This window comes from Lygodium microphyllum, chromosome 15 (assembly GCF_053477565.2).
Source record: "Lygodium microphyllum isolate KBCC chromosome 15, Lygodium_microphyllum_v1.1.10, whole genome shotgun sequence".
In the NCBI taxonomy this organism is placed as follows: Eukaryota; Viridiplantae; Streptophyta; class Polypodiopsida; order Schizaeales; family Lygodiaceae; genus Lygodium; species Lygodium microphyllum.
Genome location: NC_141149.1, coordinates 79,027,495 through 79,042,759, shown reverse-complemented (window position 1 = coordinate 79,042,759; position 15,265 = coordinate 79,027,495). Strand labels below are relative to the sequence as shown.

Below are 15,265 nucleotides of genomic sequence, written 5' to 3'. Positions count from 1 at the left end.
ACATCAAGAGATTTGATACACTATATGAAAAGTTTAGATTTCAATCTTTCTCTCTTGCCATAATCGTTGTTCATATGGGCTAAGAGGATGAGGGGGAATGGGTATCAATTTGCAAACGAGATGCAAGGAATGGAACAAGGAAGCACAAGGAAGGCATCAACAGCTATAAAAGAGTGTCAACAGCTTCTCATTTTCAAAACATGATGGAATCTGTACATGGTTTATAGAGTAAGTGGTCTTTTATTAAATTTTATGAATCTTTCATTCTTATTACAGAAAATGATTGAAATTTTTTAAATATGTTTGAATATGTTTGAAATGATAGAATTATCAATAATTTCTAGTAATTCATGTAATGAAAATCAAAACCGTAAAATTCGCAATGCGGGATTTAGCAAAAAAATGATAATTTCATGGGTTTTTATGGTTCAAAGGATGTTCCTATGGAGTTATATTGAATATAATACTGAAGCACAATCTACATAAGCTTTATAAATCACAAAATAAAAAAACTAACAATTAATATTAAAATAAATGAGATTTAAACCACATCAAAACACACAATAGTACTTGCAGCAATATGCACAATATTAAAATGCTTATCCATCGAGCAAAAAAACCTATGTTGATGCTGACGACAAATATCGCGTTTCCATACCAGTAACCTTGCAAACCCTCATCGTCAAAGTTTCACTTATATTTGTGTCAATACAATAAGATAAGAGATTCACATTAAGAAACAAAGTCTTTATCTTGTAAGATTCAATCATTAGAAAAAGTGTTCTCTTTGCTACAAGTCCGCTTCAAAGCTCAAGCTATGTTTGTGTGTGTGTATCTCTCTCTGTGTTTCTATGTTTTAAGGTTTGTTTGAGTTTTCATCTTTCATTCAAAGAAGGGAAAGATCAAAATAGCACATTCAAATTTTAAAATAGATGCGCATCTAACTATGCATGGAAAAAATCGACAAAATGCAAGTTTGCATATGGCATTTAAAATAGTATTTAAATCAATGTTATGTTGATCATGTGCCCCGCATATTTACATGTGAATTTACTTAGTATTTTACATGCAACCACTAATATGCATCATGTCTCTGCATCTCTACTCTAATTTTGTTGTGGTGCTCGCATATGATTTCTATCAACATCCTTGAAAGACATGAACACAGATGCACCAAGACCAAATAAAGACTCCATGAGCATACACTCATCGAGGAACTTTCACAACCTAGAGACTCACTAATTGCATACTGTGAGTTATCATTTCACCTTCAAAAAACAAGATCTTAGACTCTTATGTAATGGTAGTTCCTCTTAATCTCCATGAGCTCTTCTCTCAATAACTTGGCTTTGTGTCCTTTGGCATTGATCAACTCATGTGCTCTTGTAGTATACAATAGTATCTTCTTCTTCACCTCATCATCTTCAATTCTCTCCCTTGGGTTATCTAGAAATAGCCTTATAAGCCTGATGAAAAAATGCATTCACAATGATATTGTCTCCCTTATAGCTCTGATGTATCTTTTCCTAAGATAATATCTTTCTTCTCTCTATGTAAGCCCTAAGAAATGCTACCATTCTCTATATTCTTCCCTAGAAAAAATTGTTCCCTTCCCAATATGTAGCTACATAGCCCTTGCATAGCCATGTCAAGATAGTGACGTGCAAATTGCCATATTAGTATCACACCCTCCAAAATAGTGCCTATCATGATCACAATGGTGATCATCATGATAGTCTTTCTAGCTAATGATCGATTTGCATGGTATCCCCATATCCCTAAAAGTAGGATGCTACCTTACAACCCATAGTCACCCAAGTCAACACATGATTGTGGTAATGTTTTTTGCCGTAGGGGGTGACATTATCCTCCTCCTTTTAGACACTTGTTGCCCACCATCAAATTGAGCATATTCAAGATTGATGTAGAACACTATAATTCTTGATTCAAAACATTCAAAGTGAACCTTCTTCTATCACTATTTGCCAATGTCCTACTAGGAGAACACATTAAGACTTGAACCTTGTAGTTATAATTGCAACCTCCCAAAGAAAGCACACTAGTCATCAAGAATTCCCTCCAAAATAGCCTTATGAACTTGGCTTCTTTGAGATGAGTCCATTCACATCTTGCCAAACATGTAAAAGCATATTGAGAATTCCTCATTTGTGAGTAAGTAGGCTAGCTTCAAATAAATATTTTTAAAATAAATGACTTTTTAAAATTAAACTTTTAATTTGTACATGTTTTAAATAAATCTTTTTTTGATAATTTTTGACATCCTAAGAGAGAGAGAGAGAGAGAGAGAGAGAGAGAGAAAGAGAGATTTTTTTTAAAAGTAATAATGAAGAGAGAGAAGAAAAAGGTTTGAGAGAGAAGAATGAAATGGAAAAAGAGAACAAAGAGAGAGAGAGAGAGGAAAAATTTAAAAGATAATGAAGAGAGAAGAAAAAATTTATGGAGGGAAGAAATTTTTTAGAGAGAGAAGGGAATGAAATGGAAAGAGAGAAGAGACAAAATGAGAGAGGAAAAAGAAAATTTGATAAAGAGAAAAGAAAATACACAGAGAGAGAGAGAACTTAAAGAGAAATGATAGAAATCATAGAGGAAGAAAACAAAAAATTAAAGACAGAGAGAGAGAAAGAGAAGAAAAAATAGAAAATTAGAGAGAGAGAGAGAAAAGAAAATCTAGAGAGACGGAGAGAGAAAAGAGAAAAATTGAGAGAAAATAGGGGCGAGAGAGAGAGAGAGAGAGAGAGAGAGAGGGAGGGAGGGAGAGAGAGGGAGAGAGGGGAAAAGATAGAGGGATAGAAAAAATTAGAGAGATGGAAATAAAAAAAGTTGTATAGAGAGAAAAAAATATATAGAAAGTGATTAAAAAATCTAGAGAAAGAGACACAAAGAGAAAGAGAGAGAGAGAGAGAGAGAGAGAGAGAGAGAGAGAGAGAGAGAGAGAAGTTTAGAGAGAAAAATGATTTAGAGAGAGAAGAAGAGGAAAAATGAAAATTTAAAGAGAGAGAGTGAGGAAAGAGAAAAATAGAAGAAAGAAAAAGAAAAACATTGAAGAGAGATAAGTTTAGAAGAAAAAAAGATATGGGGAGAGGAAAAGGGAAACAAATCGAGAGAGAGAGATAAGGACAGTGAAATACAATGTGTATGAAACAAGTGAGGGAAGTGAAGTTCACTCACTACAACAAAAAGGCTCCATAGACGCGCTTGTAGACGCAATATTTGAACTGTGAAAAAAAATATCGGGTGCGTTTATTACCGCGTTTATTTCTCCGTCTACCGTATCGCGTCTAAAAGTGCGTATATAGTTAGAGTTACACGCCCACGTAGACGCGCATATTGACGCGCTACATAAATATATAATCATATTTATAAAAAAGTGGATATATTCATATTGTGCGTCTATACACGCGTGTATCTACGCATCTTAAAACGCATTTACTCTGCAAGTTTTTGACGAGAATAGACGCGCATTTATCCTACAATTTAGACGCGCTGATAGGCGCGCAAAATAGAGGTATGAAAAAAAAACCAGAGAGCATGTGGCTTTGCAAGCCACATGATCTCTGGTTTTTTTTCCCCCCATCAACATCAAATTGTATGCTTAGGGAAAACAAAGAAAGATTATTTCGAAGATTGGATACTGAAAACAAAACAATGTATGTAGAACACGAAATTTCATATATATAGATGAAACGTTTTTACATTATGAGTTCTAGTGCTTGTGACGTCATGGTCGCAAGCACTAGCTGAAAGTAATACATATCAAAAATGAAAATTACAAGCCAAGGGGAGGCATGCATGCATGGGGCTCCTCTATATCTCCTCAAAAGAGGCATCATCATCGCTACCACCACCGCTGCCTGTGCCGCTGCCGATGCCATTGTCGCCACCGCTACTGCTAGTCCCCCCTTCGCTATCCTCAACTACATCAGGGTTTGCCTACACAAAGGATTAAGGTATATAAATACCATTACAAACAATAAATTAGAGTTATCTATACTTTTCATGTAAAAAATAAAACATACCTCTTTTGGTAGTGGAATCCTCATGGCGCGATTATATTGCTCCTCCGTGACGAGTCCCTCCTCGTAGAAATGCTGCCAAGTGGACGCCCGGTTATGACCTCGATGGTAGCCTACCTCTATAGGAGTAGGCATCCTACCAACGATATGATACTACAAAACAATTTGAACATACAACGTATTAAAACACACTACATAATGAAGTGAAACAAATTACAAAATTTAATTTTAAAAAAAATCAAATAATACTTACAAACTCAGTCTCCCATGACTCCCTGCTACCCGATCCATAATGCGACGATCCCATGGTTGCCATCTGGATACGTCGCGCCTTTGCATGCTGGTGACCTGTCATTTTCCCCGCTGCTCTCTTCTTGGCCTCTTTCCACTCCTTGCGGTGGCAATTGGGTGGTTGGCTATATCCAGGGCGCCCCTGCTCTTGTCTCCACAATGACTCCTTGGTGCACGTCATAAGGTGAGATCTCTTGTTATGAAGCGTGTCTCTCACCTTTGACTGTCCCCAATCATCTGAGAATCGTGAATTCTCGGGATTAGGGTACCTTCTATGTACTGCCCGCAGCACCTCTTGCCACGAACTATTTTTTTGGTGCTTGAAGGGAATCATGCAATCTTTATATGTGCATGCACGACACTCCTCAAGTAGGCTATCACTTCCCTCCCCTCAAAGTCATGCAAGATACCACCAACATCAGTGACAGAGTAGTACATTTGTGGAGGCTCGCCTCTCTCATTTTTCGGTGAGGGTGATCGAGAGCCACCACCTAGGCAACCCCCACAAAGCCCTCGACCTCCTCGTCCTCCCGCATGACTCTCCCTTCTCTCTCGACATGCACTACCCTCTACCTCACTCAATACACGTGCTTCTGCAGATGCACGTGCTTCGGTCGATCCATGTACCTCAGTTGATCCCTGTGTAGGCAAAGATGTGATAGATGTCCCAGGCATCACACTGAAAAACTCCTATGCAGTGGGAGAGCGACCAAGATAATTGGTCATCTCCCCCATGAATTGCTCCTTGTTGAATGGGGTGCTGGAGGATCCAGGATTCCACATCTACACAAGAAAAATCATATTACCCTGTGCAGATAAAACATATTACATGCAGTGTCTATACATGCGTCTCTGTGTGCGTCTATATCTGTGTCTCTGTGGGCGTCTGTCAGCGCGTCTATACCTGCGTCTGCACTGTCATCTGGACGCGCTGACAGACGCGCACAGTTGGACCATTTCTTTTTAAACTTGCTTAAAAAACGTGCAAAAAAACCTCCATAGATGACAAGATCCAGCATGTGAAGAGAGAGACAAACAAACAGAGAAAGCAAATAAGATTGAGAGAGAGAAGAAGAACTCACCTTCTTTGCTTGTTCCAACGGGTGGCGGCTAGGTTGTAAGCTCCTTGTACTCCTTCTCCCTTCCCTTGGTAAGTTGTTTGAATCTTCTTCTCTTCCTTGCTGTTTGGCTCTTGTTCTTTACTCTTTGGCTCTTCTTTCCTCCTGTCCTCTTTTTATTCTTATTTCCTTGCTTCATTGTCTTCATGAAGTGATAGATAGACATGAGTAGTGATGTCGAGCTCGAACTGCAGAAAACGCGCAAAAAACGCAGGAAAGCATAGGTTTGAAAAGAAAGCCATAATTTTTTTTAAATTTTTCTATACCTGCGTGGCGCGTCTGTAAGCGCGTGTAATTGCGCGTGTATATGCGAAAATAATACCTATTACACGCGCTTACAGACGCGCAGGAACAATTTAGGGAATCAATTGACCTATATGGTGACATATATAACAAAGCTTGAGGATAAGAGATAACACATTGGCAAGTCAATTGGCACATATGTAGTGACTTACTAGACCATCCCACTTACAATTGCATGCAAGTATCAATAGGTGGATAAAGCACGAATAGTTTTTAGCTAGAGAGAGATAATGCAATGAAGGTGTATACGAAAGAGATAGAGAAAGGCATATTATCCATCAATCAATCAAAGATATGTACATGAAGTGACTTGATATAGTAATTAAAGTATCGTCATTTTTAGGATGCTCCATTGACTTCTGTAAGTTCCTATAACCTTGAAGTAGAATATAGCCAACCACACTGTCCATGGAAGGAAAACTTGGCCTCATCAAATTAACTAAGTTAATTTACTTATACATTTCATAGATAAGAGATTTGTAGTTGGCTTGTTGGTATTAGTCACCAACAAGTGGACACACTGGCTAAAGATGATGAAAAGAGGACATGTGCACATTGGCTACATGTGGTCCACCTTATCTAAAATTATATGTGAGCTATAAGTGTACCTTGACATGATTGGAATAGCTTGCACATGCACAAGCCAACTGATTTACATCAATCTACTCATGCTATGAATTGGCATACATGGCTAGGTTAAGTGCACAACAAATGAGACATGTGAGTGTATTGATCAGTTCTCTCTCTCTCTCTCTCTCTCTCTCTCTTTATATATATTTATATTTATATTTATATATATATATATATATTGCAAATGCACAAGTCAACCTTTGATCTATATATATATCCAATCATCATGCCCTATCTAACCACATTTGTATAGGGCATGATTGGATGTATATAGGGCATGAAATCACATATATATAATTAGCTTTGAATGATTGGATGTATATTTGTAATACTCAGAAAGAAGTAAAGTTGGTAATGTATATCATGTCCTATGCATGTATATGCCCTATACATGTATATCATGTCGTATATACATGTATATCATGTCCGTATGATCCTATACATGTATATCATGTCCTAGCGTATGATCCAGGTGTAATTATGTCGTATATACATCCAATCATGCCCTATTCAAACAAATACTAGCTGTTAAGAGGTTTGGTCATATTCAGGGACTTTATGAGAAATGAAAAATATGTGCGTTTATTTTCGCATCTATAGGCGCGTTTATCAGCGCGGATATATAGATGCGTTTTTTATACTAGCGTGAATAGACGCGCTGATACACGCGCTTATAAACGCGCCCGCTTTTTCGCGTGTACAGTGCGCGTCTATAGGGCCTTTCTCTTGTAGTGACTCAACAACTTTGCTTTCCTTGTCTGCAAGGTAACTTTGAGAGTGAGAAGAAAAATATGTAGAGAGGGAGAGGGGGAAGAAAATTAAAATCTAGAGAGAGTGTGAGAGAAAGAGGAGAGGAAATTTTGAGAGAGAGAAAAACATTATGAGAAAGGGGAAAGTGAGAGGAAGAGAGAAAGAGAGAGAGGAGAGAGGAAAAGAAAGGGGGGAGAGAATAGATTAGAGAAGAAAAAGTTCTAGAGAGAGATTGAGAGAAGTTTAGAGAAGAAAAGATTTGGAGAAAGAAAAAGAGAGAATGGAAATTTGGAGAGAGAGAGAGAGAGAGGGAGAGAGAGAGTCTGAGATGAGATAGAGATAGAGGATGAAAATTTAAAGAGATGAAAAGAGAAGAAAAGTTAGAGAGAGAATAACATAGAGAAAGAGAGAGAGGAAAAAAAAAGAGATAAAAAGAGGAAAGAAATTGAGAGAGAGAGAGAGAGAATGCGTGGGGAAGAGGTCGCTTCCCTCACGAGGCGTTCATGCAAATGCTGCTGCTCTACACGAAAAGAATGCTAGTACACTTTGTAGTGGTTTTGGTGGACTGAGTCACATTATATGTTTTTAAATAATCGCAAATAATTCCTCGAGGCTTCTTACCATCAGAATTTATGAGGGTGGTTGAGAAACAGACATGGATGATGCGAAATTAAACCGGCGATCAGTCGATTCTTAGGCCGTCAGTCAATACCGAACGTCGACGGACTAATTGAGCATCGAAGGGAGACCTAATAATTCCCTTTAGAATCGATCATGGAACTGCTTCTTTTCTGTCGACTTTACTGCAAACAAAGATGTGAAGATCGCTCCTTCCACGCGGCCATGAATATATACATGAACTAGATGGCCGATTATGAAACCGGGGCTAACAATTGATTGTGTGAACGCAGTAATTGGAAAACAGCCGCAGTCGTTATATCTCCACGCATGAAAGAAAGACATTCGGCTACTAATACATTGTGTGAACACCCACCGTCGTATCTCCACGCATGAAAGACATTCGGCTGGTTATGCGAGGGCGAGTGGTCATGGGAGGATGAGGCGTCACGGTCATATTTACTGGAACGTTGGCAAGTCCGGTTCTTGGTCGTCCAGTGACAAGTGTTTTACTCACGACCATAACAACTTAGAATGTACTCGATTTCTTTCTAGCATGGCATCGTGCTCTTCTAAGTCTTGTGTTGTTGGAGACAAGGACTGTTTCGTGAGTTCCTAATGATGTGCTCGAGGGGTCCATGATTTCACATCCAAAATTTTGACCTATGACCAAGAACACCTCCAAAACCTTCACATCACCAATCCGGTTTAAACAAGTGCGTAGCCCTACCTAGGAATGCATACACGTACACTTGTATTCATGCACGTGCTTACTTTAGTTGTTTATTATGTTTGCAAATATTCACACAATATATGCGCCACATTTTCACAAATAAAACCAAACATTTTTGTCTACACGGTTGCACGTAGCTATAGAAATTGTGGAAACTCATTTCCACATCCTTTTCTTTGCATTTAATGTGAACATCATTAGAACTATCACATTTTCACTACCTTGAGGCATCACTATCATGATATTTCCTATTAGAGCTAGTCATCAATATACACATTTTCATTAAAAAGTCCATGGCATTTATTTCACAAGGAACAATTTTTCTTCTACATTCTACCAAACTATTGACAACATCACCTTTTATCAAACTTTTCAAGCTCCTAAGAATTCCATCAAGTTTGAATTAGACTTTTACTACAACCATAGATATACCTCTTGATTTCCCACACCTAGCTATGGACAGATCTTATCAATCTCTTTCCAATAACCATAGAAGCATACAAAGTGCATAAAAAACAAGATACCATATGCTTCCAAGAATACAATATATGTGACCCTTCTGAATAATGTCTTCGATTATAGTGGAGGTTTTTGTTAAAGTCAAACTTTGTCATGTGCCTAGTTAACACTCCTAATTAAGTAATAAATCATTTCACTCAATGGATTCTAGAGTATACTTTAACCCAAGATTTGCAGAATGATATTTTGGAAAATTACCCAAGTATAGGTGAGCTTTTTAGTCAAAGATAGAACAATTTGAATTTAGATTAGAGTTATATAATTCCCTTCCAAAAGAACAATTTCCAAGTTAATGATGCAACCTTTAAAATCTTGGCATGATTCAAGTGCATAGATTTGTTGGTAAATCATTAAATACCATTCATAAGATTGAAAATACTTCATAGATATTAACAATGGTATTCTAAAGACTATACATATGGATCACTATTGAAAGTAGCTTAGAAAATTCCTAAGGCTATCACCATGAAATATTATTAGAGCATTTTTACTCATCACATTTTAAGAAAATGAAAAAAAGTAGGGGGCATCTTAATGCATGACTATACGTGTGTTAATGGACTCATGTCCATATGTGCATTAAGTTTACAACTTAAATGCATGTATAGATGCATGATATGCAAATACATGTGCATATAAATGTGACAAATTTTCGTACAAGAAGAAATAATGTGTCCATAGACGTACAAATACACATGTGTGCAAGTGTGACAATTTTTGGTACAAAAAGAACAAGTTGTAGAACTGTAATTCCAAATGGAGAAGAAATGTAGCTGTTATTTTGCAAGCAGCAAATTTCTTCTTTTGTTTCTTAAACTATTTACATCATCTTCATCAAAAAGTTGTATAATGATAAAATCAAAATTACCAAAATCCCTTTTTTTTCTTAAACTATTTACATTATCTTCATCAAAAAAATATATAATTATAAAAATCAAAACTACCAAAATGATAAGAAACTTTTCTTGAATTCTATGCTTGTAAAATTAACACAATAGGTGCAAGTTACATCCATGTTAGATTCAAATTTGGTTTCTCTGACAAAATAGTTTTTACTCAATAGATGAGAATATAAGTACACTCTAAAAATATGGTTTATAGAAAATGAGAGGTTAATATAGCCTAAAACTAGGAAAGAAGCATCCTCAACATGTATGCATCACTAATGTATGTGGGGCTCATTCTCTAGAAATAGCATATTATGGAGTGAGGATGGGAGTCTCTCTATAATTATATACACATCCATGTCTCGAACAAGCTTGTACTATATGGCCAAACATATAAAAAAATCGAGTGCAATCAATAATTGCATCAACTACGATATATATATATATATATATATATATATATGTACCTACCTCCATCTATACAACAAATGAAATAATGGTGTGATTGAAATTCAAGAAAGAAAATGTTAAAAATTAAAAGTATGTCATAGAATCTACATAAACAAAGAAAAAATACATAATACCTATTCTAGTACAACATAGAGTTGAGAGACATATTGAAAAGCATGTTTATTAGTGTAGTTAACCAGCAAACCTAGATTGTTACATGAAGATCAAACATGCTATTGTAGAACTCTTTGCATAGAGCACTACAACATGATAGGGCACTATAGAGCTTTGCATAAAGCGTAGAGAAATGTTAGATCTTAAATCTATGTTAATGTGTTTACCAATGCAGCTAATCAAACTATAATGACTTGATAAACATGCTTCTAAATGTAAACCTAAACTATAGTAGTAATTTATATAGAATGCTCTATAGAAAGCACTACAAGAATAGTAAAAGTAAAACACTTAATAAAAATCAAGAAAAATATTAATACATAAACAAACAAAGCCTACATGTTCTCAAAAGCAAGAATAGAAGAAATTAAAGTACCTTCTTTGTCTTAGTTGCAATTTCCTCTTTCTTCTATATTGCTTTCTATCTCGAATGTCCTCTTGAATGATTGAAGAAAAGAAGAAAAAAAGATTATATTGTTACATTCTTCATTAAAGAAGGAGGAGGAGGATGACAAGGAGAAACTTTATATTCCTTTGGAGATTAACAGAATGTGAACAATATGAAAAATAAAATAATCTCCATGATAGTTGTATGATATCTCTCATATGTATACTGTTATATCTCACCTTATGTCTTATCTATCACTTAGCTCTTCCAATTGTCTCTTCTACCACCTTGTTTCTTTTGATAGATTTGATACCTTGTCAAAGCATACGATTTATGACACCATTACTTTTTAAAAGCATTTTTGTGTATAGAGAGCAAACTATCTTGCTCCTCTTCTAGGCTCAAGACCTTATCAAAGCATATGACTTATAAGACCATTACCCGGGAGATTTCTTCAATATATCTAACTTGCTCTTGCTAGCCTTGCATTCCTTGCTTTGTACAACAAAGCCCTTTGGTTGTTGCACATAGATATCCTCATCCAAGTTCCCATGGAAGAAAATTGTCTTTAGCTCTACGTTCTCCTTTGCAACCAATCCAAGCACTGCATGAGAAGTTGTCATCTTGTCTAGTGGTGAGAAGTTCTATGGCCTTCTTCAACTTAAAGCCTTGGATAGCAATTTTTCCACTTCACCAATATATCACATGGTGAAATTTTGGCTTATAAATCCATTTGCACTGTAATGCATGTTTCTCCTTGCACCAACAAAACAACTTCCAAGTTGCTTTCTTAACCAAAGAGTCTATGTTTAACTTCATAGCCTTGTTCCATTTATGACTATTACCCTTCTCATAGCATCATCATGACATGATGGTTTTAGAAGTGGTTGTATCACATTTTCATAGGGTTCCACACCCTCAATTGTGGCAATCTCTTTATTATATATTTTGATTATTGGACATCGTGTTCTATGGTGGAACAAATCATTTATTTTATATATAAAAGGAGGGACTATGGCCATAATCATTGATTCATGTATCTATTACTCTCCAAATGCTATGAAAATCATTGGATATAATTAAAAAATGATATTACAACATCAATATTTCCTCATAAATATAATAGCATAACAACATTTAATTATTTTAGAAGTGTATCAAAAGGCTAATCTTCTTCTTGGGGGGAGGGGGATGCACCTTCTAAAATGTGTAAGATATCATGTGCATTGAAAAGAAAGAGTATTGTATTTGGTAAAATTTACATGATTAGATTTATAGAAGGGGTTTTTAAATTAGAATTTGAAAAAAACCCCATAAGTTTAGTAAAGTAAAAGAGGCCATTTTATGACCTTAAATATCATGTAAAGAAAGGATATTTCTTAATATCCTTTAAATGCACCTTATGTAGCTAATTTCTTATAGGTGTAACCCCTAAGAACTTTTTGAAACCACTGCAATACATCAAGGAATAGTCTTCTTTCTCATTCAGGGAGCAAATATGCATGGACAATATCACAATATATGCAGCTTAAGAATTGCTACATCATATGCATCAAGGCCTCTACACCAGTAATACTTGTTGCATATAATAGCAACCAACAACAAACTCCAAAATTATGAAATCTGTAATTTGTAACTTGTGTTAAATAGTGTGCAACCTAAAACTACTTGTTTCTAACAATTTGTTATTATATCATAGAATGGGCACTTGACCTATTTTGTAGTTTTTGAATAATGTATGAAAATTTATAACAAGAGATGAAACAACCACTAAAATACTTAACTATATAAATTTAATTTTCTTTATAAGGGACCTAAGTCCCACATTACAAGGTTTTTCATCATGGTTTTTTACAAGGGAGATGAGCAAGATAACCCATCTACAATGTAGGGACGCAATATAATAAAAACTATTTAAATTGCAAAATCCTCTTCTACCACAACCTCAATACCATATACAACATCTAATAGTTTGTCTTGAATCCTCACACTCTTTAGACAAAGCTAGAAATTCTAAAACAAGTGTCCACTCATCTGAGAATAGCATTGATATAACCTTAATACAAGGGCATGATTATAGCTTCAACTGTGGATGACAATGAAAAATTCATGTACAATGTTATAAGCAAGAATACAAGTTATATAGTTTCTAGATGGGGTACAATGTCAATGATACTATTAGGAAGGAAAGGTATTACAATTTCAATGGAGGTGTACAACAAGATAATCCTCTTGAAGGGAGTGGCTAACTGATACAAAATATCAAAAGGGTTGTTTACTACATGGGTTATCTCCACCCATAACTCTACACATACCACATAGAACATAAAAATATCAAAAGAATTATTTATCACATGGATGCTCTCCACTCGTATAACTCCATACATACCACACATAATATAAAAATTCTTCTTTACAAATTTATAAGGGCATCGAGATCAATTGAAAAGTCTTCAATACTTCAACCTCATCATGAGTCACAACTTTCAAAAATGATCAAGAAAGTAACCAAGAGTTGCAATCCCAAATATCATTGAAACCAAAAGGGACATCTTGCTTTTATGCCTTGTGACAAGACTTGGATACACCAAGTCTTTGAGTCAATGGTTCATCTTCATCAATATCTTTATTTGATCCATTCCCTTGAGATTCAAGTGGTAGATTTGAAGGGTAGATAGCTTAGGAGTTTCAAGGGTGTATTTTCCCATGTGAATGAGCTCTTGGGTCGTCCCATCATTCAAAGCTTAAGCTAAGCCTTATGATAATAAGCAAAAGATATTTTTTTCTCATGAAAATGAAAGGAAATGAAAAGAAGACATGCCAATTTGGTCTATCAATATCTTGTCACCCCTCTCTCACTTCACTTGGTATCCCCATGCCTTCTTATAGTCATCCACCATGATTGATGCAATCAATTGCTTCTTTGAAGCTCAAATAGGTGTTCATTATGCAAGGCCTCCATATAAGTCTCAAGCTCATCACAACCCCCTTGTGGTCTCACCAACTGCCTCAATACCTCATTTTTCCATTCTCAATGCAGTCCTCAGGGAGGTCAGTCATACATATAGGTATGTATCATGTGGGTTCAACATAAGAGATTTTTAAAATACCATTATTACATATTTTTTAAATACAAAAGGGTCCCATATAAAGGGGTTACTTATAGATTGAATGGAAAAGGGTTATGTTTTTTAAATGGAACATTCATAGATAAGGATATTTATAAATAGGCCTTCAATGAATGTGATGTAGAGAGTATACATATAGTGAATCACGTGAGGTCCAATTGATGCACAAATTTCTCCCTTTTATACCACCTATCAAGGTGACTATACTAGGTATGACATTCAACTTGTTCCTTACAAATAAGCCTTCTTTCAAAGGCTAGAAAATAAGACTTAATTAACACAGGTCCCCCTTCACTCATGATACTAAATTTGAAACCATTTTGGACTTTTTAATGCCCTGTATATCACTGAGGGTCACAACCTCCACATAGATAGCTACAATCAACCTTGTAAAATACAAATTGTAACTACTTATTCAACCCTTTCCTTCCTTCATACACACGTATTCTCAAGGTCTTATCATAGTATTTCTTTGTTAAATAAAGATTATTATCCTTTCCTAGAACCTTGGCTCTTATGACATTGCAACTCAACGCACGATTTGACATCATACACAAGCATATAACACGAGCTACTTGTTTTGCACACACATCCACTTAGAATCTATAGAAAACCCAAAGTACATACAACATATACAAGAGGGTTCCCTTCTTTTCAAAAAAAAAAGACAACACTACTTCTTGAAAGCTAGGCACTACCATTCATAAGTGATGTGGCACCCTTTACAAGTGGTCCAATAATAGACAAAAATGTTGGATAAAAATTTCAAGTGATCTAGTATCACTTAGTAAAGGTTTAATACCACTACCAAAGTATTATACCACTTGTAAATATTTTCTTAAATGCAATCTAAAAGTGTTCATCTACTACTTAGAACTCCTCTAAACATCACAAGTGGTATCCACCACTTAAAAGTGGTCTCCTACTACTTGCAAGTAGTTCCCGATCACCATTGCAAATGGTCTACTGCTACTTATATTTAGTCCCCTATTACTTACAAGTGGTGTGCTATAGCTCCCAAGCATTCCCATAAAACTTGTCATATCCAACTACTTGAAAGTCGTCTCTTACCACTAGTAATTAGTTCCATATTACTCACAATAACAAGTTCCCATAACTATCCCTTACAAGTTACAAGTGTTGCACTATAGCTTCCAAGCGTTCCCATGAAACTTTAACTCATAGCTACCACTTGTAGGTGGTAAGCTACCATTTCTAAGTTGTCTACCTCACCTTACATGT

At 35.8% G+C, this 15,265-nt stretch overlaps 1 protein-coding gene across 1 annotated transcript; it reads right to left on the bottom strand.

The window, feature by feature from the left end:
* Positions 1–3,750: 3,750 nt before the first annotated feature.
* Positions 3,751–8,088, bottom strand: LOC148024697 (uncharacterized). Its single transcript, XM_087693739.1, has 5 exons — positions 7,748–8,088; positions 5,408–5,631; positions 4,288–5,108; positions 4,038–4,187; positions 3,751–3,951 (listed from the first exon to the last, which is right to left on the bottom strand). The coding sequence occupies exons 3-5, from the start codon at positions 4,657–4,659 to the stop codon at positions 3,826–3,828; spliced, it is 648 nt and encodes a 215-aa protein (XP_087549865.1). The 5' UTR covers positions 4,660–5,108; positions 5,408–5,631; positions 7,748–8,088; the 3' UTR covers positions 3,751–3,825.
* Between the last annotated feature and the right edge of the window lie 7,177 nt (positions 8,089–15,265).

Coding starts and splice junctions, on each gene's coding strand:
- LOC148024697 (XM_087693739.1), bottom strand. CDS start 4,659: ATGATTCCCTTCAAGCACCAAAAAAATAGTTCGTGGCAAGAGGTGCTG. Junction 4,188..4,287: donor AGTCATGGGAGACTGAGTTT/GTAAGTATTATT, acceptor ATTGTTTTGTAG/TATCATATCGTTGGTAGGAT. Junction 3,952..4,037: donor GGATTCCACTACCAAAAGAG/GTATGTTTTATT, acceptor TCCTTTGTGTAG/GCAAACCCTGATGTAGTTGA.